Source organism: Homalodisca vitripennis, chromosome X, assembly GCF_021130785.1.
Source record: "Homalodisca vitripennis isolate AUS2020 chromosome X, UT_GWSS_2.1, whole genome shotgun sequence".
NCBI classification, from domain to species: Eukaryota; Metazoa; Arthropoda; class Insecta; order Hemiptera; family Cicadellidae; genus Homalodisca; species Homalodisca vitripennis.
The window spans coordinates 8170117-8196941 of record NC_060215.1 but is presented as its reverse complement, the minus strand read 5'-3'; the positions used below and the strand labels follow the sequence as shown (position 1 = coordinate 8196941).

Sequence of the window (26825 nt, the reverse complement as noted above, 5' to 3'; positions counted from 1 at the left end):
CCTGGAAGTTGAAAGTACCCATGTCCACTCAAGAATTGTGGGTGAGGTAGTAGTCAATCTCACCGTACCGCCGCCGTTCCACCCGAGGTCGGATAGACCTGAGGGATGAACCTTGCAGTCCATCGTCCCCACATCTTCTGCCATTTCCGGTGCGGAAGAGTTCTACCTTTTTAAAGCGGACGTCATCACGTTGCTGATAGATCGCCTTTCTCTCCCCTAGCAAGAGCTTGACAGGAACGATTCCAGCGACCAACAAGACAATTGTTACTTGTTACACATGGCAGTTATAAATTATATAAATACTAGGAAGTCTGTACTGGTAGTTCAAGTCACGGCTTGCTCACTAGGTTGTAATCACATGCTCTGAAACGCTACAACTCGATATGATGCGACACAGAAGTAGGACCTTAACACTAACCAAGATAAACAATAGTGGAGGGCTCTTAGTGTTGACCACACCAAACACTAGCAACCGTGTGCTATCGATAACACTGGTAGTCGTCGATATTTATTCGCAGTTGGATCACTATGGGTAGAATAAAGTATACTGGATTAATCAACTCGATTCCAAGAAACGTTCAGATTATGTCCTGGTTTCATAAATATTCTCTGAGACAGAAAAATTGGTTTTCAGATATTTCCGATTCCGTAGCGAGATTCCCAGCCTATTCTCCTCCATTTTTACCGGTGCAATAAACTTCTGGATTTCCTGGTCGAGTGGTCACCCTGTCGAGATGTTACGGGAAGGGGAGTCGTCCTCTCCGCAGATTCTATTTTTAAACAGGGTGGCCATGATCTGTTTGTTCATGATAATACAACATAAATGTGACTCATGAACGGAAATTAAAAGTTTTTATAACTCACACACACCCAGAGTAAAATTTTAGTTTTTTAATAAAAACATGAACATGTAAAAAATGTAAAATATCTGTGACATTTCGCTACTTTTCTCGAACTCTACTACTGCCATTGTATTTTATATTTTTGAGTAAGTATGGATAACTTTAAATGCAAAACTACTAGCGAAATTTTGATCATATTGTGTTTTACTCTATTGAAACTTACATAACTGTACGTGGATGATAAAATATTAAACTATCTATCATATTTTCTGAAAGCTTAGGTTTTGAAGCAGTAACTATGGTATTTGCTAGTCTCTAGCATTTTTTGTAAATAATTGTGCATGTCAGCTTTTTCTTGGGACTGGGAGTTATGAATACACCTAACAGGGGTCAGGAGATCTATTTTGAATTTTGGGTAGGAATAAGAATGCAACATGTTAATTTATGTTAACAACAATGTAATAAGTGATCCCGCCAGAGTGTCTAACAGACCGTTAAATTGAATATTTAACATTTGTGGACACATTTTTGAACTGCTTGCTAATTTTGAGATACTCGATACTGCTGACATATGCCAGGACATGTAAGACAAAGATGATTATGTATGTTGTGGTATCTTATTAATTAGCATAATAATAAACAATCAATCATAAGCTGGATGTATTTAATATATTTTGTGTAAACTAATTAGTTTTATTAAAGTTGGTAAGGAGGTTTTCCCTCTTCCATCTCTGTCAAAGTTTTTTTTTGCATTTATGAATATTTTAAATATTTACATGTACACAACTGATAACGTTCTCTTACTTTTCCAGGTCTTCTTCCCAGATGTCGAGAGATGCGAATGGCTGAACAGAGTGAGTATTTCTGTTTTTCTCATCATTGACATATAAAATACTTAATTGGCATGAATTTTATCGGAAACATCACACAATATTCTGGGACAGTTTTTGGCAATGTGGAGCCAAAAGCTATACCAAGATGGCCGACAAGTAACATCAAAGTGAAAGTGACCTCTTAAAAAAGTGTAGTATCAGTAGTGTTTTAACCAACAAATATTCATGAAAATACTCACAACATCTCAACTAATAATTTGTAAGTCTATTCCATTATAATACATGATAATATACTTACTCAAAATAAAATAAAAAACAAAACCTTCTCAAGCAAGATTGAAGACTCTTCAAGATTAATGTCAATTGTCAACCATCAAGCTCTTCTTTTTATATACAAGCACTCTTAAAAGTTTTTCAATAACATACAAACACTCTTTAGTAAGAAATTAAAACAATTAATTAACAACTGGTTTTAACACCAACATTATTGAAAACCACCACATCTGGTGTGACGTCACAGCCAACTAATCCATTGCTGCTAAATACGTCACTTCCAACACTATACCAGTTGATCAGCAAGGTGACAGACAGACAACTGGAGCAAGTGTGTCAGGCAGCTGGGAGCACTAACCTCCACCGCTGACAGTGCCTCTGTTGATAGCTGACTCCAAGCATCTGCTTGCTAACTCATATCAAATTGACCTCATACACTCTGCCACTCCAAACACCTGTGTCTACACATCGGATTAAACTTTAAATAATTTGACTTTTAATAAATTCTTCATAAACTGGTACATTAATAAATTGACACTAGCAGCCGGCTTTAAATTCTACAGACTTAGTGAAACAGCCAAACACTGAATAAAAAACTGCCCATTATTCAAACTGACCATCTATTAATTTACTTGAGGAAACAGCCAAACCTCCAATAAAAAACTGATCTTACACCATAACAAAAATATAAATAAAAATGTCCAGGTATCCTTGTGGTGTGTGCACTGTTGGCGTGAAGCACGAAGGTATTTTACGTACACGGTCCTGCAACCAGTGGTTTCATTCTAAATGCCTAGAATGGCCAGATAAGAAATTTAAAAATCTATCCAAGAGTGACATTGAATCTTGGCAATGCAGTAAGTGCAAATCTATTGACATTACTATTGAAGCGGTAAAACATCATGGAGTGAATTTTTTACAGCTACAAAATACTTTAACTCAGAAGAACCCAATTGCAATACAAAGGAGAATCCTCTGAGTTCATATACTATTCAAAATAATTATGACAATTTAAACAAATCAATAAAAATCTTAGAAGATAGTTTGCTTGAAAATGAACTTTTAGTAAAAAATGATAAAAACGAAGATAAATTGGAAATGGCTGCAAAAATTGGCGCTGCTCTATTAGAAAAAAACCAGCTGCTAGAAGGAAAACTTGCACTTCTAGAATCCAAACTCACCAGTGCTGAAGCAAAAATAGAAGAAATGAGTACTGAGGAAGAAAGCTACCTGAGGAAAAATGAAAATCTTCTTCAAAAGATATCTGAACTGGAAGTACAACTTGACAACCAGAAAAAGCTTAATTTAGACATCCAATACACTTTTGAAGAACATGACAGGAAACAGGAGGAGATTATCAATGAGCTAGTACTAAAAAAAAGGGAGTTAGAGAAATCTATGCTGCTAAAGAGACGGGAAGGTCACTGCAGAGCATCCTCTTCTCAAGAATATGTAGACACTGAGACACAAACAACCCCTACACCTGATCAGCCTCCAACAAATGCTCCACATACTGGCACACTATTTAGTTCCTCTGCTCTTTTGCTGGACATAGCACAATTAAAAAACAGACAGGAGCAACTGGAACTTATGGTCAAGGAATGTACTGGAAAAAATCCTTGACCAAAGCCAGGCAGCAACTTTGGCAAACAACAAATTTAGAGAAGCTTCTCCTACTTTAGAGCGTGTCCAGATGACACCCTCTAGAAGCCTTACTACCACCAAAAAAAAGAATAAACACAAAATATTAAAGGGGAAAAATCAATTTAGTGTGTCACTGCAAGTTGCAAAAAGTAAAATTAACCATCAAAAACAACATAATTCTAAAATAGAACCTAACCATAAAAGTAAGCAGCCGCCTCCTTTGAAGTTGGGATCACTTCACCCCCCTGAAAATTCAAAACCAAGACCACACAATGAAACTATAGAGGAATTCTTTGACAAAAATATTGACTACTATAAGCAAATTATCACTAGTAACCACCAAAGCATAGACACAATTACAGATTTTAATAGCAGTGACGAAGAAGAGGCTCCTTTTTTAGAATCGAACATTTCAAGGAAAGGGAGACAAAAAACTCAATAAAAGGAAAACTTGCAGTCCTGCACCAAAATATAAGAGGGCTAATAAATAAATCAAATCGCCTCCTTCACTTAGCTGAGTTGAAAAAACCCGATGTCATCATCTTAACAGAGCATGGCCTCAGACAAAATCAGATAGAGTCCATACAATGGTTACCCGGCTATATCCTAGTTACCCACTACAGCCGTGCTAACCACAGGCTTGGAGGAGTAGCTATTTTTGTAGACAATGCACTCCAAAATCACGTTGAAGAAATTGATGTGTCTCAATACTGCCAAGGACTTGTATGTGAGGTCGCACTTATGAAGATCAATCTCAACAATTATATTACTTATATTACGGGTACGTACAGATCGCCAGACAGTAATTTGGATGTTGCAATGGCTACATTATCTCATCTAATAGACGACAAAAAAATTGAGAACAAACCTCTTTTAATAATGGGTGATATAAATGTCGACATACTCAACCCAGACAGAAATACTACAAAATTAAATGAAATGCTTGCTTACCATAATGTTCAGAGAGTCAACTTGCCAGCTACAAGAATCACTCCTACATCGAAGTCATCTATAGACTGGATTGTATCAAATAGCAGCATTGATGCACTTGACACAACAGTTTTTCATACTGGGCTCTCTGACCACACTGCCCAGATGTGCACTACTACCAACCTGAAGAGAACAAGTTTGCCTAAATCAGTGCATAGAGCTATTGGGAGTAGAAACTTACATGAACTGAAAGGTTTGCTAACAAACGAAAAATGGGAAACTGTGTATACTTCTTTGAACTCAGAAGAAGCCTACAACAACTTTAGAAAGCTAGTGACAGCTGCCCTAGATGCTGCATGTCCCCTTATGACAGCTGGTAGCAAAAAGAGAACACTAAAGCACTTCGCTGATGCAGAAGCACTAGTGCTCAAGAATGAATTCCTAACTCACCTTAACAAGTATGAAACTACAGGAAATCTTGAGGATAAAAACAAAGCAATGGATCTCAAAAAAACCTATGACCAAAAACTGAAAACTCTCAGAAGCCAAGCTATTGCTAGTAAAATTTCCAACTCAGAAAACAAATCTAAAACAATCTGGGAAACAATAAATACTGTCCGATCAAAAAAACAAAACTGCTCACCTGAACTAAAACTAACCATTGATGGAAAGCTTATTGAAGACACATCTATAGTCGCTGAACAATTCAATAACTACTTTGCCAACATGGCAAAAAACACAATTAACCTTAATAAAAACTCTCATAGAAAACCAGTCGAACCAGCTGAACGCATAGGCACTCAAATTAATGAACTTAGTTCATTAAGACCCACAACTCAAGAGGAATTAAGATTAATTATTAAAAACTTTAAATAAAAAAACTCAGCCGGTATTGATGACATATTCACAAAAATACTAAAGCACTGTGCAGAAGAACTTATCTATCCCCTTACTGATATCTTCAATAAATCTTTCAACGAAGGACACTTTCCCTCAGCACTGAAAATATCAAAAATCTATCCTAAATTTAAGGCTGGCAGTAAATCAGAATTAAGTAATTACAGACCATTTCATTACTACCAACTGTCTCAAAACTTTGTGAGAAAATTGTTCTCGTCAGGCTATTAGAACATTGCAGGTTGAACAACCTGTTAAGCAGCTCTCAGCATGGCTTCGTCAATGGCAAGTCAACAACTACAGCAATGATTAGCTTGATAGAATCAGTGACTGACAGCATAGAAAAAGGCAACCTGACTACAGCTATCTTCTTGGATTTCAGCAAGGCTTTCGACTGCCTGGGTCATGACCTCATACAGAAGAAACTAAAAGCACTTGGTGTAACAGAAACAGCTCTGAAATGGTTTGAAAGTTACCTCAAAGACAGAAGTCAAATAGTCGAACTAAAGTCTACTGAAAAAGGTTTGACTAAAGCATTCCGATCACAACCCCATCCTATACATAGAGGTGTCCCACAGGGATCCGTGCTGGGTCCAGTGCTTTTTATTCTTTTTACTAATGACCTTCCAGAATACTTACATGAATATACTAAAACTTTGATGTACGCTGACGATACAACCTTAATCCTTGACAACAATACACCTGAAAACCTTAGTGTAAATGCTTTTATTGCGGTCAACATGGCATATCAATATTGTGATGGAAATGACTTAGTGGTTAACCCCTCTAAAACTACCCAATTAGGGTTTGGGAGAAGAACAGGACAAATTAATTGCTCACCAGAAGTTAACTTGGTTGAACAAACCAAATTCCTCGGAATTACAATTGACTCAAGCTTTTCCTGGACACCCCATATTGACCAGCTATGCAATAGACTAAACTCAAGCCTATATGCACTCAAACAGGTTAAAGAAATTGGTGATCTGACTACAGCATGTACTGCCTATTTTGCTCTATTTGAGGCACATATAAGATACGGTCTAGCTGTATGGGGAGGGACATCAAATGCTAACATGACCAGAATTCTAATCCTTCAAAAAAAAGCAATAAGAATCCTTGCAAACCTTCATTTCCGGGAAAGCTGCAGAGAGGTCTTTGCAACATTAAAGATCTTGACCGTGACCGCTCTCTACATACAAGAAGTTATTTTATATGTTGATAGAGAAAACCTATCAAGGCTTGAAGACCTGCACTACTACAACACCCGCAACTCAACTATGTATCCACTGCCCATTCACCACTTAGCGCAATATGAAAAAAAACCATCCTACATAGGAAGAAAGCTGAGCAACTGTCTACCGATAGAAATAAGAACGAAGTGGGGGAAACAGCTAAAGACTGAACTCCATAAACTGCTCTCACACCAGGCCATCTACACACTTGAAGAATTTTACCAAATGACCAATCCTGGACATTGATATTCTACTCTAAATGTTTTATGTCACCAATTAGGTTTATTAATTTTTGACACTATCTCTGTACTTGATGTATATGAATAAAGAACATTTTGACTTTGACTTTGACTTTTGACTTTATTGTGGATAGATCAGCTTGGCCAGCAACCCTATCTTGTTAGTTTCATACATTCAATTCAAACAGCTGTATTTGTTTTGTAACCTAGTTATATTCAATAGTCTCATACTAAATTAGGCTACTTAATAAGCAATTATAACTTTTATATAAATATATTTGTTATTTAAGACTCAATACTCGATAATCAATTTGTTTTTTCCAAAAACGTAAAGTGCCATTACCAGTCTACATAATATTTGTACAGTAACATAATGATTTAACCTAATCAGAAATCACTATTTACAGATAAAACTAAAATAATGTTCGTAGTCTATAGTACATTTTTTACCCCTCTATGTTTTTCCTGTCGCTGTAATTTTCTTTAAAAACAAAACATTTGCTAAGTTCACCCCAAAAATTCCCTGTCATCACCGGAAGTTTTCAAGTAAGGAGACAAGGCATTGAAAAGATGGATGTAAGAATAAAAGCTTTGTTTTTTAAAATGTTTTGTTTTGTGGGGAGGTAGGTCTAGATTACTTCTATTCCTTACAGATTATGAGTGGTAGTATTACTATAAAAAAAAAAAAAACTGGGGATATTTTTTGTAGGAGGAAAGGCTGCATTGAAGGATGTAAATAGATGTAAATGGTGAATGACATTTCTATAGGACGCACAATTTTATTTGAAAATAATCCTTATACCTCTTTTCTGCTGATGAAAGACATATTGAGTTTTATGCTCTCAGTTTTCCAAATGGGCAATCTCTAAGATAGGGATTAAAACAGCCATAATTAGTGAGCTAAAGAATTTACTCACTGGCAAAACAAAACAATCTTTACATTAAAAATAAGCAGCTGATGAGTTTTTTAGTCAGTATGATCAAACAAATTTAGTAATGGATCAAGTATAATTCCAAGGTAGATAACGTTCTAAGAAGGAAAGATTTCATGATCTCCTACCAATATTTGTAAATTCATTATTACCTTTAGGAGTGTTTACAAACAGAGTTCTCATTTAACCATTGTAACAAGAGCTACACTTTACATAGGTCCGGACTTTGAGCTCGGCTCGATTTCTGTCATAGGGGATTATGTAAGGGAAGTATCACCTACAAACAAAATTAACTTTTGTTTTAGAGTCAATAACACTCTGGTGAATGTCATTCACAAAAAATAAAAATAACATAGGCCCGAGGATGGAACCTTGAGGGACTCCAGAATGTTGGGGCAAGAAATATGCATATATATATATATATATATATATATATATATATACACAGAAAGAGCATACATAGAATAATAGGATGGTATTGCTGAAGAATTATTATCAGACCCTCTTAAATGTTCGCCTACTTCTGAAAAATAGGTATTGAAGCTTTCAGAAATTAATCTTAAGTTTTGTATAAGATTACAATTTTGCTATTTAGTTGTCTAAAAGTACTAGTTTTCCTACTTGTAAAAAGACCTTTAAGAACATTCCAGGCAGCTGAATGTTGGCAGCTCCGTTAATGTAACTCAATATTTTGTTTGCTTTAGCTGGATGGATGCCCCTCCAGAACTCCTGCCTTGTTTCAACTATATATACTCTCAAAGGATGAGAGAACCTAAATGTTTAGATATTGAGTAAAGAAGTAGTAGTCGATTGAGGAGGTTCTTTAGATTTTCATCCAAGGTGATCTTCATCTGGGAACTCCATGAGCTGAACTTGGACCTTTTAATGGAAAACGCACAATAAAGATTAAAGAGTATGATTACAAGAAATGAATACACATCTCAATGGCATTGGTACGTCTAAACAATTCATGCCGTACTTCAGCTATTAGAAGACTCAGGATCTTTGTGTGACGGATCTGTAAATGTTATGATACTGTGTGCTGAGGACTGAATTGAAGTTATGTCTCCAAGTTGTGCATGGTGATCTGAAATTAGTGTAACTAAAACAAAAGGTAAAAACTGATTCATCGGAATATTACTAAAAATGTCATCCATGATAGAACTCGATCAATTCAATGTTTCATTACTTCTGAATAATCATTTTTTAGGAGTGTGGTTTCTGGTAATCTTATGTTTCTAATATGCTAGAATGAATTGAAATTTAATCAAAATTGTGAAATCTATTTATAAGAAAAAGTTTACTTTTCATACAAATTTTGGACAGGAGCTGTTTTTTAGCTAAAGATATAATTACAAAAGTTGGATTGTGGTACACTCCATTCTGAATTAGACATATGCAACAAATTGATTAAAAATCAAATAATTTGTGAGCTCGTCGTATATTTTTTGTGGGGGAGGGGTAAGGGGTTGGAGGAGCATTGGGTTTAGCGATGAATATTTGCCAATTTCTTAGGTGCATACAAAATACTCATTTTAGGCACCTTTCCATTTGTGGGACAGAAGATCAAGCCCTTTATTTCTTTATTTAAAAAGAAAGGTCTTTGGGGGGAAAATGGTGAGGGGAGAGTTAATTATTGCTACATAAATGTGTTTTTGCTCTCCATACCAGTCCTTGGCAACTTTCTCTTCTTTCATATCGAGCGCTCTATTTCTTGGGGTAACTCCACTATTTCCAAATCCGTTTAATTTGTTATAGTGTTTGTAATGTATATAATTTTTCAAAATAAATTTATACTTTAAAATGTAATTTGTTTGTTTTTATATCATCACTGTAAAATATTATTTATATTATCACATCCATTTCATGTCATCGTGTCCGTTTCCCGGGAGCAAAACTGGGATAAAGCTTTCTGTCAAATGTAGTGAAGTAGTGTATGTGAGCTGAGGTATAATATTAGAACATTTCTGGAGTAAGGTAAACAAACATAATCGTTATGAAAATTTTATTTTACTAAACAAAATTATAAACCTTAATAAACATTTGCCATTTATTATGCATTTACAGTTAAATTCTAGATTGTTTAATTAATAAAGTTCCGAGTAGTAAAATAGAAGAGCAGTATCAAATATTTATTTATATATAATGTCATGTTACAGCAATGAATTTATTTGTGAGTAGAAAAGCAACTTACCATAATGATATACCTAATTATTTCTATGATTGTAACCAAAACAAATGATTTATATGAGTAGTCTATGCTGTTGGATGAGGACTTGTATATAAGTCATAAATTGATAGAAGGCTTTTTAAATTAATTAAAATAAAGGTTACCAAAAATGTATATTACTAACTTACCGAGCACATTTTTGGTCACTAGTGTTGTCTGGGTATAAGGTATTTCTACAATCAGAATATCAGAATTGTTCTAAGTATTCATATAAGCATTAAAAATGTATTGTCATTCATTAATAAGATGTGAAAGAGTAAATGTTGCAGATTTTATTGTGGTACTCTGATACTGATATTGTGTTGAGTATTTGGTACAAGCTCACATCCTCTTCAGCTAAGTCTAGTAGCTCATAATAAATAGCTCCCTGGTTCAGTGCATTCATAGTGGAATACAATTGTTTGCTAAGATTTTAGTTTCTTCAACTGAATAAGTGCTGGAGTGCATGTATATGCTGAACAATGAAATGGACTTGGTACTGTTGTGATGCTTGGTTGTTATTTCATACCAACTGCTTCCTACAATCAGAAAGTGATTTTATCACAATATTTCTGTAAAATTATTTATGGTGTTGTATTCAAATTGTAAAACTGTGTGTTAAAGTGTATGAAATGAACTTGTTTGAGCAATAACAGCATTGATCTTTGATTTATTGACCGTTTAAGCTGTATATTTTCCATAAAAGGATTGATACCAGCAATTTTACAAATATTACTAAACTTGTATTTATATTAATTTTTTAATGAATACATAAATCCCTTGGTAAATAATTGTACAAATCTTTCAAAACAATAATTTATAGCATGAAGTAAAGTCTTGCAGTATGGCAATTTTTACATAGTAATTGCTACTCAGTAATTGCTGGGCAAGGTGCTGTCCTCGATATGGGCATAGTTGGGCAATACCTTGTGGGATCACCAATTGTAACCACTTGACCTGACTTTGTGTCCTTGGTGAGCATTGCCTGTATAATCAGTTATTTCAATCTGATCACTTCACATGGATCACTTTGACTTTTGAAATTTACATGTCTCTCTATAATTATTATCTTCATGTGAACTAGGTGTATCTCTAACAAAATTCACATGTTGTGAAATGATCTGTGACACAAACGCATGGATCAGTGTTTCAAGATATTGGAAGTCAAACTGATATTAGAGAAAGAAAGTTAGTTTGGCCAATGAGCTCTTCAGCACAGTTTGGTTGGCAGATGAGTCTATTTCTGTACAATTAAAGAATTGTTAAATGATTTTACATAATGCCCCTTTAATAGCACAAGCTGTAAAATGTATAAATAGTTTATCTGGAATTTCTAAACCTTGATGAAAAGAATTTTCTTGTTATACTACTTAACAGCTCAGAAATACTAGAAGAGAAGGAAGGCACTCGTTGGGGCACACTTATCCTACAATAACAAAGTAAATTGCTTCTACCACTATGATTTTATTAAGGAGCATAACCTTTTTTATGTAAAAAAGTTACTAAAAAAAATACTGTGTTATACAACTGGAAATGGTGTAATATTTGGTGTGGCCAACAAAAAAAGAACAACTGTTATTGCATATTAGATGTTAACTTTATTATGGTATGTGTTGAATTTCTAATCAGCTCAAACACTTGGCCCGGAAATCTTGAGAACCCTAACCATTTCTGACCCAAATATAATTCTCAAAAGTAATGTACGCTACTTGTAATGACTATCAAATCCTAGTAAATAACCCATCAACCTTAATCGTGTTCGCTTTGAAGATCCTCAAAAAAGTCTAAAAGAGATCAAACCTGAGAATAGAATCTCAAGCCTAAGCACTTGAACCACAAAAAAAATGATTGGTCCTACACAAACCTCTAGATTAAGCTTTTTATCTCATGTGCCACTTGCTACAGGACAAACATGATGAAAATGCTTTTGGTATTAATGGTATTATAATATCTGGTACAGGACTAAAAGAAATGAAAAATATGTTTATCTTGAGGCAGAGTTAGAGCTGTTTTAGCTCTCCCTTCCAATCAAACTCAAGATATTATGCAACCTTGTATAAACAATAGTAATATAATTTATTTATAAACTAAAACACATAATAAACGCACAAAAAATTGAATTGAGCTATTCACTATTTATGACGTAACATTAATATAAAAAAAACTTTATCAAAAGCTGAAATATATTCAGATGATCAATCCATTATTGATACTGTACAAACAATTATTATATTTGTAATAATGTAGAAACTCACTCATTCAACCAATTACGCCACCCGCCCACACGCACGCTGCAGCCATCCCCTACATGGCTCTTAAATAAAAAACCATCTACTAATTAAATTGTCTTATCACTTTCTAAAACATGTAGCAGTTTTCTATTTCAAACAAAATTATTCTTCATCTAAATTTCATTGTCTTGTAAATCAGGTAGTTCGTATTTGTTCTCTACTTAAAACAATATTTTTTCCCCTAAAGTTAGTTGTTTGGAGAGATCAGCTAGTTTTTAGTAGTTTTCTACTTTATATAAAATTGTTTTCACTTAAAGTTAGTTGTCATTTGACTAGAGGTGGTAGTATGTGGCTGTTTTCTATTTCAAATAATATAGTGCTTTGCGTAAACTTCATTGTACTGTGACGTCAGGTGTTTTTAAAATATTATATTGTTAACATTTAATTATCTTTATGTTATTTATAATCTGTATTGCCCTTTGAACAAATGACAGGGGTTTTGAGGCAGTAAAAATAAATAAAGATAGTCATAAAATCAGTTTATGCCACAGTTGTGGACATTCAGAAGTTACAGTTTATATGTTGTGTTAGTAACTGTTGTAGAAGTTACAGTTTATATGTTTTGGTAACAACTAAGTTTACTATTTGGCCTGTTGTCTGTTTCCAACTCCCATCACAACAAGTAAACAAAATCACCGTTCTTTATCTGAGATTTGTGCAACTCTTAACATGTATTAAAGATTTATAAAACGTTTCAGATTCTACTGCAAGTGTGGCCCAACGTGAATCACTATGCCAAGGATGTGATCAAAGATATTATAGAGCCCAACATCAATGTTGCCCTGGCTGAGTACAAGATGAGCGGCTTCAAGTTCCAGAAAATGAGACTTGGAACAATTGTAAGTCAATGCCCTGTCGTCAATCAAGTTTAATGATGTTATTTTAAATAAACGGAATTAAAGTATTATTTACAAATGTTCTGGCAAAATGCTCTTTATTGGATATGTAATCATTATCATATCAATAGTAATATGGTATTTAACACCTTAACAATTAATTACTGGCATGTTTAAATAAATTTATAATTTAAACATGCTTCAGTTTATATGTTTCTTTCTTTCTTAATGCGGATTTTACTATGGCCATTCAGAGTGTTACACCAGTATTGAGCAGTGGTGAGGAATGTCCAAAATATATATATATATATATATATATATATATATATATATATATATATATTGGTTGTATTATAGAAAAGCTTAACTGTTCACCAACACCTGTTTGTGTTAATTACTACTACTCAATTAAATTACTACTCTGCACATAATGAGTTAGTGTAACCATGAAAATATTGAAAATCAAAATGTACACAAAATTAAATAGGTTAACTATCTGTGATAGATATTCTAGGCCAGAATATTGAGGACTCATCTGATGAAAAGCTAACTAAAGCATAGATGCTCTTAAAAATTACCTCTGAACAATAATTAATTGTTATAATTGATGGTTCAAAATTTTAACACATTCACGACGACATGTATCCTATCGGATACACGTGATCTTTCACAACTTCCGTTGTGGTCCACCACATTGTCTTAGCTTTAAACTTATCTGTAATTGCTGATAATGGTCCACCACATTGTCTTAGCTTTAAATTTATCTGTAATTGCTGATAGTGGTCCACCACTACTGCAACATACTCGCGAGTCTGCTCTATAACTGTACTAGTTGGTGGTCTACCACTACTGCAACTCACACAAGAGTCTGCGGTTGTATGTACAGCAGTGGATTAACACAAGATCATACCAATCAGGAATGTCCACCAGAGCTACTCTCTTGTCTTGGACCTAGTCCAAAGTATTTTTAATAACCAACAAATCCTTATTTACATCAATTTATGAGAAATATTAGTGCCACCCATAATTACCATCTTCATCTTTTGGCTGTTTCTGTTTTATATTTCTCTTATTTAATATTTGTTGAATGTGACCACCAAGATTTACAAAGCCTACAGTTCAGTAACTTTTCTCTGTATCATGTTTTGAGCTGCACAAATGATTATTTATAAATCTGGACATGTTCTTACCGTGGCTCTCCGCACATATTAAAATTTAATTTTCATTGAACATGTCTGTCTGAAACTTTACACTGTTGTTACTTAGTTTGTCATCATCAACTGTTGTTAAACATTACAAAGGATTATTTAATAAATAAATTGAAATTCACATTATTTTAATAAGAAGGCATTGGCTAACGGAACCCCAGGAAACGGATAATAGCATTATTTTATAAGGAGTTCATATGTATATTAAAGTTTGTGACCACGCCCAAGAATCTGTTAAACATTAAATTGGAATGTTGCTGGGTTCGTTTCATATTCAAAGTATAATATACTTTATTGCAATGCTTAATTATTTAAAAAAGTGTACCATATGTAGTTACTAAGAATTATAATTTAGTTAGTATATTTTACAATGAGTATTGATTTTGATGAACATTTCATTAACAGAAAATACAAAATTACATTTTTACCATTTTTGCTACGTACATTTACGTCTCTAGTGAAGAAAAGATTTATTTTCATTAGAAAATCCGGTTAGCTGTAAAACACTCTCTGATACAAATGGATCTAATATGTAAAAGATAATTCTCATTCTATTCCAGCCTCCCCGCTTTGGTGGTATTAAAGTCTACGACAGGAACACCAGCCGAAACGAGATCATCATGGATGTTGATGTTTTGTAAGTGAGTCTGATATAAGTAAATGCTCTTCATTTAGTTATAAATTTCCCTGTATGAAGGATAGAATTTAGTCAGGTTTCAAAAAGGCATATATGAAATTAAAAGAATAGACTTTAATTTAGTAAATATATTATTATCACTCCGAAAACATTAAAGTATACAAGTACATTTTACAGAATTTTCCACAAAATGTGCACCTCAGAAGTCAATTTATAACAAACAAGGTTTTATTTGTAACAATTAACATTAAAACAAAACTTAACTAAACTAAATTCAATGGATATTTTTCAGAATTAAATAGATAAAGAAATAATCAATTTGCATCGTCTGAGATATGTTTTCACCCAAAGTTTGTGTATCTATGTAAATGTGATCAGTAGTAATAGTTTGTAACTTTACAGGTTGTCCCAAAAATTTGTGTCAACCAAAAAGTTCAGAGGTAGAACACTTCTAGAGGTAGCTAAATAACAAAAAAGAAGTATGCAATGTATTTATTGTCTTCGAGTTATTACAGTTTTTACTGTTTTTTAATGTTAACTTTTATAACGTTCTTTGTTATAGCGATTTGAGTAGTTGAGATAGTTGACTAATTCTTTTTCAATATTACCTGCGTAGAAAACGTAGCTGGTTAAAAAATCTGACTAAATGTTTAAAAACGTGTAATCCTTCTCAAATTGTTGACAAGTGTATGAAATTAAATAATCCATGTAACTCTTTTATCAGACATCATTTTTATAACAAGTACATTTTCTTAGCTATTTATCTTGCAAATGTTGCGTAGCTATCTCAATCGCCTCATAGCTCAGATTTAGCTGAAAACATACAGATCCAAAAATATCAGTTTTACTGGAAGAATAGAAGATTGGTTAAAACTCAATCAATCATTTCAATTTGTTTCATTAGTCAAAATTACTCAATAAATTTTAAGCTGACTAATTACTCACCATTACTACACCAATAAACTGTAAGATCGATTCGACTGTAAGTGTTTCATCAAGCTATAAGCTAGAAAACACTAAAAGCAATATTGACACCACAAGCTGATCTATTTTTATAGATAGCAGCGATTATACACTTTTGGCAATATATGCCCAATATGTCACAGAAAAACTTTCATCTATCTTAAGAAGAAACACATACATAATTATCTGTTATATAGCAAATAAGGTCTAGTCTATATAAAGTATATAAGCTGTGACATCATTGGCAACTGCCAACATTACACTAATGGAGCGTTGACCTTGCTTCTGCTGACTCGCCACCTTGACCTCAAACTCTGGCTACTGAGCAATTTGGTTGCATGTGTGTCCTCAATACTGGCTCATATTTATATTACAGTAGTGGCAGCAACTCTCAGATAAATACTTTCTGTATTTAACATCTCCTGACAGTATACAAAAGTATTGACAAATACTTTTAAAATCATAACTCGTTCTGTTGCCTTTATATACTCGAAAACCATGTCCAAGTACCTCTGTGTAACTTGTACTATAGGGGTTAAGTACCTGGGTACAGCAGTCGAGTTTAGTCTCCTACGCTGGCTGGGATGGTACTCGAAGAAGGTGTAAAATGCAATATTCTGCTGTACAATCTTCAACTGATTGCGCTGTAACACAGTGACAGCTCAATTCTACGTCTATATGTGTCTGAAGAAACTAAACAAAGTTGAAACAGCTTCACTAGCGGTTTGCTCAAACTTGGTTTCCTGAGCAAGCCAAGTGCATAGCACAAGGAGGCGCCCCTATGCTTTAGCAGCCAAATTTGTGAGTCCAAACAAGTACATCAGTATATCAGTGTGGTTCAACTTTTCAGCACAGCCAACACAGCTCCATCAGCACCTTTAGCTTATGCTACCTGCGGAAGGATAGTTTCCTTACCTGTCATGCTCAAGTGATCCTCTTGATCATTAGATAAGAGGTTTCTTCGTAATCTGAATTGAGTAGCTCCTCAGAGTTTATGTGGTTTGTTCCCATTATCAAAAACTATGCCACCCGCCACTTACACTGACTGCTAAAATTATTGAAAAATTATTACTGGTTGGGCTCATACATCATTTAAATTTCAGCAACATGTTACCTGCAAGGCAACATGGGTTTTTATCTGGAAAATCTACTACAAGTGCACTTCTTGACCTAATTGGGCAGACAATTGACAACCTTGAAAAAGGAAAAACTGTCACAAGTGTCTTTCTTGACCTCAGCGACACCTTTGACTCTTTGGATCACAGTTTAATAATCCAGAAGATCAAATCTGGAATTTGAGGGAAATGCACTGTTATGGTTTCAAAGCTATCTCACAGGGAGGAAGCAAATAGTTTAATCAAGCAAGTACAGAATGGGAATGAAAGAATAGTAAAATCAAAACCACAAATGGTCAAAAGAGGTGTCCCTCAAGGTTCCGTATTGGGCCCAGTTTTGTTTTTGCTATTCCCTTCAGATCTTCCAAACTATCTCGGAAATTCGTGCTTTCCCATCTTGTATACACATATATACATATTGATGATACTGTCCTGTTAACTGACAGCAACTACACTGAGCTCTTGTACATTAACACCTGCATCACAGTGAGCATAGTAGAGCAGTATTGGGACAACAGTGATCTTGTATTTAACTCCTCCAAGGCAAAGCTTTTAGCATTAGGAAAGCTAAAAGATCAAATTACTAAGTCTCCAGATCTACAAAGAGTGAAGCAACCAAGCAAGGGTGTATTACTGGATAAACATCTCTCTTGGAAGCTTCAAATTGACGAGTTGTGCTCTAAACTAAGTTCTACTATTTTTGTATTGAAAATAATACAAATTGTAAGTACACCAATAGCAACAAAAATGGCATATCACACCCTCTTTGAATCCCATATTTGTTATTGAATAATCCTCTGGTGAAGCTCTTCAGTTAATAATATTGAAAGAGTCCTTGTTACACAAAAGCGCACTGTGTGGGTCCTGGTCAGCATTCAACCTAGTGACAGCTATCAGTAAGCCTTTAAGACACTTGGTATTCTTACAGTGGCATCTATCTATATCATTGAAGTCATCACTCTTACTGTTTCACAAGAAAACATGGCAAGATGGCAATGTCTTCTCCTTATGCACTGAACTACACTTTTCTCCAAGAAACCTACCTATATTGGAGCAAGACTATTCAACATGCTTCCATAAAACTTTAACAATTTTGATGTCAAGAAATTAAAAAGACAACTATGCATCTGGCTTGGAGATAAATCAATCTACAACATTGAATTCAAGATTGCAACAAAAACTTACCTTCTAAAGAAACATTGACATTTATTTTAACCAAAGTCAGCTTTTGATATCATTATCAAAATCATGTAAACTTCACATCATGACCATACTGTAATTATCTGACCCGTATTCTTTTCTTGATGAAAATGAATTAAGATTTATGACTTTGACATCAGAGACACCTTGACTATTCTCATTGTCTCATCAGGTGCACAGTTGTGCGCACTACTATATTTTTGAAACAATATCTAAGCACTGTGGACCAAACAAGTTTTTTACACAAAACGTAGCTATGGTAGGAAAGGTTGATTCAAAGTGAATGTTGAGTTTAGCTCCTGTTTACCTTCCTCTTAGTATAGCATCTGAAATCTGATGCTATACTAAAAACTCTGACTGTGATGAAGAAGCTCAACCATTCAAATCGCTGTAACCAAGAACATAACTTAGAGTTAAATAAATAAGCACTAAAAACTGTAATGAACAAAACTGTTAAAAACAAAAAATAATCAAATTACATGTTTTAGGTTATTTAGCTATTTCTAGGGGTGCTTTATTTCTGGACTTTTTTAAACATATTTTTACATTTGGACATCCTGTTTAATACAAAAATAGAACACAACATTTTGGGGATTGGAATCCACCCTCTTCTTGAAGTGTAAAAAAACCTTTAGGCATAATGTCCAGCCTTGATGGTAGATGTAGAAAAATATGCATTTATGTATAGTCCTTATTTACCGAGAGTGTCATTGGAAATCAGAAAAGTAGACAGAAAATGCAACTTTAGAACCCAAAACACTCTTAGGCAAGTCTTGTTAGAACAAAACCAAAAAATTGCATGTGGGTCTAAAAAACTATTTACAATATGTAGAATGTTTTATTTTTTTCTGATAAATACATAAGTGAGATCAAAAGATCACTAAATTTGAGAATTAAAAACACAAGGATTATACAAGTATAGGAAAAGGTCTGTAGAAAAGTGTAATATTGTTCAACCAACATTGGTGTGAGAATTATCTATCGCATGAAGTGGGATGAAGCCAACATAATACACAGAGGAGAATGTTTCAAATGAAACTAATTCTTTATACAATGTAAGTTAAAAGTATGGTTAAACTCTGTTTAGTTTTTGATGGATAAAGATGGAGGGATGGAACTCGGGACACCTTTGTAGGAAATAGAAGTGTACTTTTTAGTCACTGTTACATCTCTGCCCATTTCCCCAAAATGGGATGGTGGGGGGGGGGGGGCGGTTCAAAATTTTGAAATTTAAAGACCCATTAAGTAAAGATCTTATTTGAAAGATCTTGATAGAAGAAGAACAGTGAAAACTGTCTATTTTACTGTCTTTTATAATACTTCAAATGGCTTTGTAACTTGTTTAAGTTGTATTGCTCTTGACCAAAGATATTTAAAGAACATGTAACTAAATTAAATTTAACATGTATTAAATATCAAATGCTTTCTTATGAGTAACTATGTTATATAATATTACTAAATCTGTTGCCCAAAAATAATTGATTTTTAAAGTAATAACTTTTCTTTCAAACCTATTGCATGAATTTATATTGGTTCAATTTCTTTTCTTCTTTATTCAATTCATTTTTAATCATTTATGGTCTTTTATTTAGGTAGTTTACAAATTTGATTAATTTATTGTACAATTAGAATTGAAATGTTTTGTTGTAGCTATGCTGGAGATTGTGATATCTCTTTCGTTCTGAGTGGTTTCAGCGGTGGAATCAAAGATTTCCAGGTGATAACATTGTTGTCCTAGGCTACATACCGTAGTACATCTTTCTTGCCTTTGTGGAGTAGTAAAATTAATTTTTTTGTATTGTTTAAATGTTATAGAACTTAAAGTTGTATATCGTTGTTGTGATGAACGCTAATGGTTTGTCATTTTGTTTTAAGGAGGAGGGTCTCCTTTTAAGTCTTATTCTGCCCGTCCTCATAGGCCATTGGCCTGTTGGAGAGAATCTTATCATACAAAACAAGGGGGAGAGTCGTTACAGTACAAGATCGATAGTACTGATAAAAAGTGCTACAGTCCTACAGACAGGATCTGAACCTGCACTATCTCTAGCTCATTTGTACTGGTTTTATAAAGTAATGCAGTGTCTGGTCAGGGGCAAGATAAGCACGAGACCATCATCCTATATTAGCAATGCTTAAAATAAACCATATTATATTTATTGAGTTAATTTCTTGCTCAGCCATGTCAGATAATTTACAACGATTAGACCTACATATTGGAACAAATTGTAATTTTGTTGGAAAACCATATGCACGTTCATACAATTGCTAATAGCTTAAATCAGAATAAACAATATTTCCAAAGAATTTATTCTGAAATGCAAGATGCAAGAATTAATTGGGAGAGTAAATACGCAACTCAGAGACATGGTCATTTCCGAGTACAACTGATTTTTTTACATGGATCTCACCAGCAGGTAGTGATGAAACATTTTCTACTGAACTCGGACAGTCTCATTTCATCCTTGAAATTTTAGTAAATAAATTAATAACAAAGCATAGTAGAAAACGGAGGGATGTAGAATACTTAATCAATGGGGGGGATATTTATTCAACAGGGATCACATGTAAAGAATCTTTAAAATTTCTTTATGGTTTTGGGGAGGGAGTCTGGACTCCCTGAACCTGTTATGAACGCCACTGATAGGACTCAGGTATTCAGTACCATTATTGCACACACCAGGTGTGTGGTCCCAGTGCACACCATGGCGCACAGAGTGAATGGTAGTGGGCACAGAATCATGGGACAGTCGATTGTCTTGAACATGCGAGTGGTCTGGTTAATATGGGTTGTGATTATGGAAATATCTGATCGATAAACTCAGTCATATGAGTATCTGACTTGATAATATGGTTTAGCAGGTTCTGAATCTCCATGTTAACAAAGCACAGGAGCACATTAGCTTATGGTCTCCAAGGATCATGTCAGTATCTTTATATTCATATTATTCTTTCATTCTTATGTCAATTTTCTTATGTTGTCTATGGTTTTTTTTTGTCTAAAACAACTAAAGAAAAAATCTTTAGTTGAATAGCATTCTGCTTTTAAATGGATTTATACAAACTGAACTATGGACAAACATTTAATTTTTATAATACTTTTTATCAAAAAAATGTAACATTTAAAACTTCAATTAGACATTAAACACAAAAATAATTAAATCTTTAAAGACAATATAAACAAGATTGAACCAATACTTATAACAGATTAAATTAAACCTTTAAATCACGTGCACAAAGAAAAGTATTTTAATAGGCAACAAACAGAGTTTGATTTCAAGTTAATTATGATACTTATTTAAGTGCCAATAATTACAAGCAGTCAAAGTCAAAGTATCTTTATTACACGATCATTAAGAACAGTAATTTGTCAGATTATAATACAAAGTTATTATAATACAATCTTAATATAATAGTTGTGAGTTAAAAGTTGGTGTTTAAATGTTGAAGGTGATGTAGTTCTTGCATTTGCAGATTCCAGACACTATTCTATAGTGTAGACAAGTTTCTTAAGCAGAAATTCTCTAAGCGAGTTCTTCAGTCTGTCGCCTGTCAGGTTTCGGAGGAAGTCTGGGAAGAGGTTTTTAAATTTTTGGCCTATGTTTTTTTTCAAAGAGAGCTGTTCTGTGTTGCGGAATGGTAAGCCTTGAGGCATGGCGTGTGGGGTAATTGTGAACGTCTATGTGAGTCTGCAGGTGTAATTTGTCAACGTGTAAGATCGCTTCATAGATGTAGAGTACAGGTACTGTAAGTATGCCTAGGGTCTGGTTTGCAAGGGTCCTGACTGCCTTCTTTTGTAGTACAAGCACTCTCTTAAGGTTCCCTAACAAGGTTCCCCAGATTATGAGGCTGTATCTAATGTGAGACTCTACTAATGCATAGTAGGCTACTTTTGCCACTTCCAGAGTGCCAACCCATTTGATACGTTTAACAACGTAGATACCTGTACTGATCTTTCTGCAAATGTTTACGTGATCTGTTCTAGAGTTACACCTAAAAGCTTAGTCTGATTAAGCACTGATATATTGGGAATGCTTGCAGGTAGGACTTTTTTCTTGCTAAAGTGCACTTGTGTAGTTTGGTCAGGATTTATCGCCAAGTCATTTAATTTGCTGTAGGTGATGGCATTTTGTAGAGAATAAACAGAGTTATTCATCAGCTGAGTCATTTCATAAAAGGAGAGTTGTATCATCTGCGTACATTATGCAGCTGGTACTGTTGTTTTCAATTATTGCTGGGAGATCGTTAGCAGAATGAACAGGATGGGTCCTAGTACAGATCCCTGTGGGACTTCTCTTGTAATTGGTTTAGGGTGTGATCTGAACATGCTAGTGAGGTTAGATGTTGCATGCTTAATCTCCACAACTTGAGATCTTCCTTTTAGGTAGCTGTCAAACCACTTGTTTTCTAAGCCTCTTACTTCCAAGGCTGCAAGTTTTTTGGAGATAAGATTGCATCCCAAACAGTCGAAGGCCTTGCTGTAATCTAGAAATAATGCAGTAACAAATTGTCCTTCTTCTATACTGTTGATTATGGACTCAACCAAGCTTATGATGGCAGATAAAGTTGATTTTCCCCTTTAGAAGCCATGTTGACAGTCATAAGGCTGTGTTTTGCAAGATGCGTCATTAGCCTCTTCAATAAAATTTTTTCTATAATTTTTGAAAATGTAGAAATTAATGATATGGGTCTATACTTTTTGGGATCAGTTGTTTGTAAATCAGTTACAATGTTATATTACAGATTAATAATTGAAGGCATCTGCAGAATGAACATGGGAGAGTATGTAGCAATGGTACAATTCATTAGTCACAGGAATCTCCTACAGTGGCTCTACTGGTTATGTTGATAGCTGTCCTGCTTTTGTAGGTTAATGATTGATGTGTTTCCGGATAAATATTTTTTGTCAACTATAGTCCAATATTCAGAAATTTTAAAGTAATACAGAGCTAGTTTTCTTCTGTGTCAAGTTGCAAGAACTAGCATTACCAAATGTTTTTTATTTACATGAAATGAATATCTGAATAGTAAATGTTGTACTTTAGGTTGTAAACCTAATGTTGGATGCTGACTGTTTGGTCACATTGATATGATCTAATTGGTAATGTGGGAAAAACTTTTATTGATGCTTATTACTAACTATTGCTCCTAACTTAATTTCTAATTAACTTAATTTTTATAATGAGCTACTTGGGATTTTTATTTCGGTATTCAAGTACTGTTTATTCAGTACAGAGAGAAATCAAATGATCTTCCATGAGTTTTGAATTTGATGATGCCTTTTAGATCCATGGATTGCTTCGAATCGTGATGAAGCCTCTAATCACCACCATGCCCCTTGTCGGAGGACTACAGATCTTCTTCCTAAACAATCCTGCCATTGACTTCAACCTTGTCGGTGTGGCAGACCTGCTCGACATGCCCGGTCTCAGGTTAGTTTTCTTCTCTGGTCTCAGATTAAATCCTCAACTTCATTTTAGTTCTGAGACAAGATGTCAGTAATACCATATGAGTCCTCTTTAAACTATAAATAAATAAGATTATATTCTTTTCCGTCATCAATTTGACTTTTTTTATTTTGAATACTAGTTTTTTTGTGTTATTCCAGTGTCAAATCGTTAAAAACTGAACATGTAGTCAAAATAAACAAAATTATACATAACATAAAAGAATATACAAACTCATGTGAATGAAAACACTCAACACAATTAATAAATAAGAAGTGAAATTTAATTAACAGGCAGGCCATTGAAATAAATTGACTGAAGAGTACAGGATTGTTCATGTCATCTCATATATCATCACAATAACTAATGCCTGTTTGATAACACTGACCTTTGATAAATCTAATCGGCTTATTGTTATCTGGCCTTCCTTGGGATTTCAGTCCATCAAACAGAATATCTGAGTTTAATTTTAGTTTTTCGTTTAAAAAATAAATCAGTAATTATTTTGGGAATTGTTATAAATCTTGCAATTCATAATAAAGGCTTTGTTTTACTTTATGTGTAATATTTTTAAATGGCCATTACATTACATCTTTGACGCAACAATCACGCAAACTGTGGTGGCAATACCTCTTGAATCAGCATGTTATTGTGTTGATGAATTTGTAATCAGTAGTTAAGGTATTTTAATGGCCATTACAGCTTTTGATGCCATAAACAGGAGTTCTGTTGTCACATTTACCTGTTTATCAGCAGGATAAAAAAGATTGGTCCTAACACTGAGCCTTAGGGTACACCTTTATTGATTGGGTGTGAAGGTGACCTAGCTCTGGATGTTGTGGTTTTTGGTGATGTTAGTTCAACTACGTCAACTATCTTCCTGCCAGATAGTTTGAAAAACAATTTGTAGCTTTGCCTTTTATTCCCATGTTCTTAATTTTGTTTAGCAGTAGATAGTGGTCTAAAGTTTCAAATGCTTTACTGCAATCTAAGAGAAACCTAATAACAGATGCTCCTTCTTCCATCTGATCGATAATGTACCCAACAAGGCTAGTCAGGGCTGTACTGGAAACCATGTTGTTGATTAAGAATGTTGTTATTAATAAGACGATTCATTAATCAGTCAAACATTGCCTTTTCAATTACTTTGGATATTGTAGATATGAGGGGGTTCTGTAGTTTTCTATTGAGGTTGTGAGTCATATTTTAAATTTTGGAATTATTTTAGATGATTTTTGTGCTTTTGGAAAGTACCTTACTTAAAGGAAAGGTTTATAATGTTTATTAAAGGGGTATGAACTCCTCTGTTCCTCTATGTTTAAGTAGTTTTCAGGATATCTAAACCAATTTATATCTCTTATTTTTTTGATGTATTTAGATGTAATGCTACCAGGAGAGGATCTTCTATCAATCTCGTAATACTACCAACTCCATGGGGGTTAAATGCTCCCTGTTTCTGCATCTCCCATGGTTAATTACATTCCAGATGGCTCTTTGTTTGTTTTCTGAATTTTGAACATAGTTTGATGTGGTTTCCTTTCCTAAATGCTTCAGCCTAAGTTTATAGTTCTTTGCTTGAGCAGTAATCACCATACTTCCCATTTTGGACCTTGTTTTTCAGTGCTCGAAGGTAAATAGGTTTTAAGCCTGCATGCTTCTTGATAAGTTGTATTTTTAGTCTACATTTTACCAAGGGGCATGTAGAATTCAGGGCCCAGTTAAGTATTTGATTAAAATTGTCATATGATTCATCAACAGTCAAAGCATTTTAGACAGTTTGCCTCGATTCATCTTTCAGGACTTGTTTTAGATTGTTGTCTGGGGAAAAAATCTTCTTGTTTACCTTTTGAGTCCCATGGTATTACCTTTTGAGTCAATGCGCCGGTGCGGTACCTGCATTGACTCACTAGAATTCTGTTGACTCACCAACACGTCATGACGTAAGGATTATCTGTATCACGTAATCACTAAGTGAGCTATCTGCGCATCTAAGACATGAAGTCAGGGTGGCTGTTTGGTCTAAGGCGGGACCAAACAGCGCGTACTCTTGCACGCAGGAGTTAGCCTTGGAGTTGCGGTTCGATTCCCGCTTCTGATGTTAGGGATTTTTGTGGTCTGGTGTACACTTATGAGAGTCACTAATCTGTGGTAAAGCCGGTAGGAGGGCCTACCTTAAAGTAACGGTGGTTGGCTTGGGTGGAAGTTGATGGGATCAGTGATTTAATTATATAAGTGTACAGACCTAAAACACCTGTTTTTTTCATTTTTTGTCTTCACAACTAAAAAAAACTTAATTTGTTTATTTTATGCTCTACAAGACATTTGTTATTGAATCATGACCATAATAATAGCTTTTAAGAGTTAAAAAAACCATACATAAATATTGAATAAAATGGCTTGGCATTTGTATTGGCCGGAGATTAAAGGGTTAAGATTGGAAGTACTTTATTATGAGTTTGCAAGTTTAAATGGTAGATCTGGATAGTGTATTCAGATAGCTAATTTTTATGATTTCTGTCTTGATATCATCATTGTGAATATTAGTGCATATAAAGCAATAGAAGTTGAAGTGCTATGTTTGACTCTGGTTGGTGGGAGGGGTAGCCTTTGGTTGTTTTGACTAGAAAGCATATTTATTAATTCCTTACTACCCATATTATCAATTAAATCATCTACACTTATGTCCCCCAAAACAACAGTAAGACATTTCCATGTTGGTGTCATGTCCAATGTCCTTGATAGGGCGTCAAGGGCTATGCTCAGATTACTGTTGGGAAGCTTGTACACTCCTAAAGGGTAGGTTTAAGTTATACCAGAGTTAATACGGATCATGGAGAGTTTACAGACTTTTTCAATTGTGTTTTCTGTAACTTCATATTTTCAACTTTATTTTCAAGGCTGTCATTCACGTAAATGGCCACACCGCCTTTTTTGTTAACTTCTCTTGAGAAACCTCGTACAAGAACTTCTCTTGATGCTGGTACTAGTTACCTCCTCACTTCGAAGACTGTGTTCCGCCAATAAAACTAAGCTGGGTTTTGGTTTCCAGTCAATCATTAAGTCTATTTGTCTTCCTTTGGAGGGGGTTTATATTTTGCAG

General features: G+C 34.3%; 1 protein-coding gene across 5 annotated transcripts in view; it reads left to right on the top strand.

Moving 5' to 3' along the window:
- The window catches only part of LOC124368643 (extended synaptotagmin-2), a 195659-nt gene that overhangs the window by 56637 nt on the left and 112197 nt on the right, over positions 1-26825 (top strand). For all 5 annotated transcript variants that reach the window (XM_046825880.1, XM_046825879.1, XM_046825881.1 and 2 more), the window contains exons 2-6: positions 1655-1696; positions 13021-13161; positions 14927-15003; positions 19932-19998; positions 23565-23710. In XM_046825880.1, coding sequence (XP_046681836.1) covers positions 1655-1696; positions 13021-13161; positions 14927-15003; positions 19932-19998; positions 23565-23710 — 473 coding nt within the window. The remainder of the gene's footprint in view (positions 1-1654; positions 1697-13020; positions 13162-14926; positions 15004-19931; positions 19999-23564; positions 23711-26825) is intronic.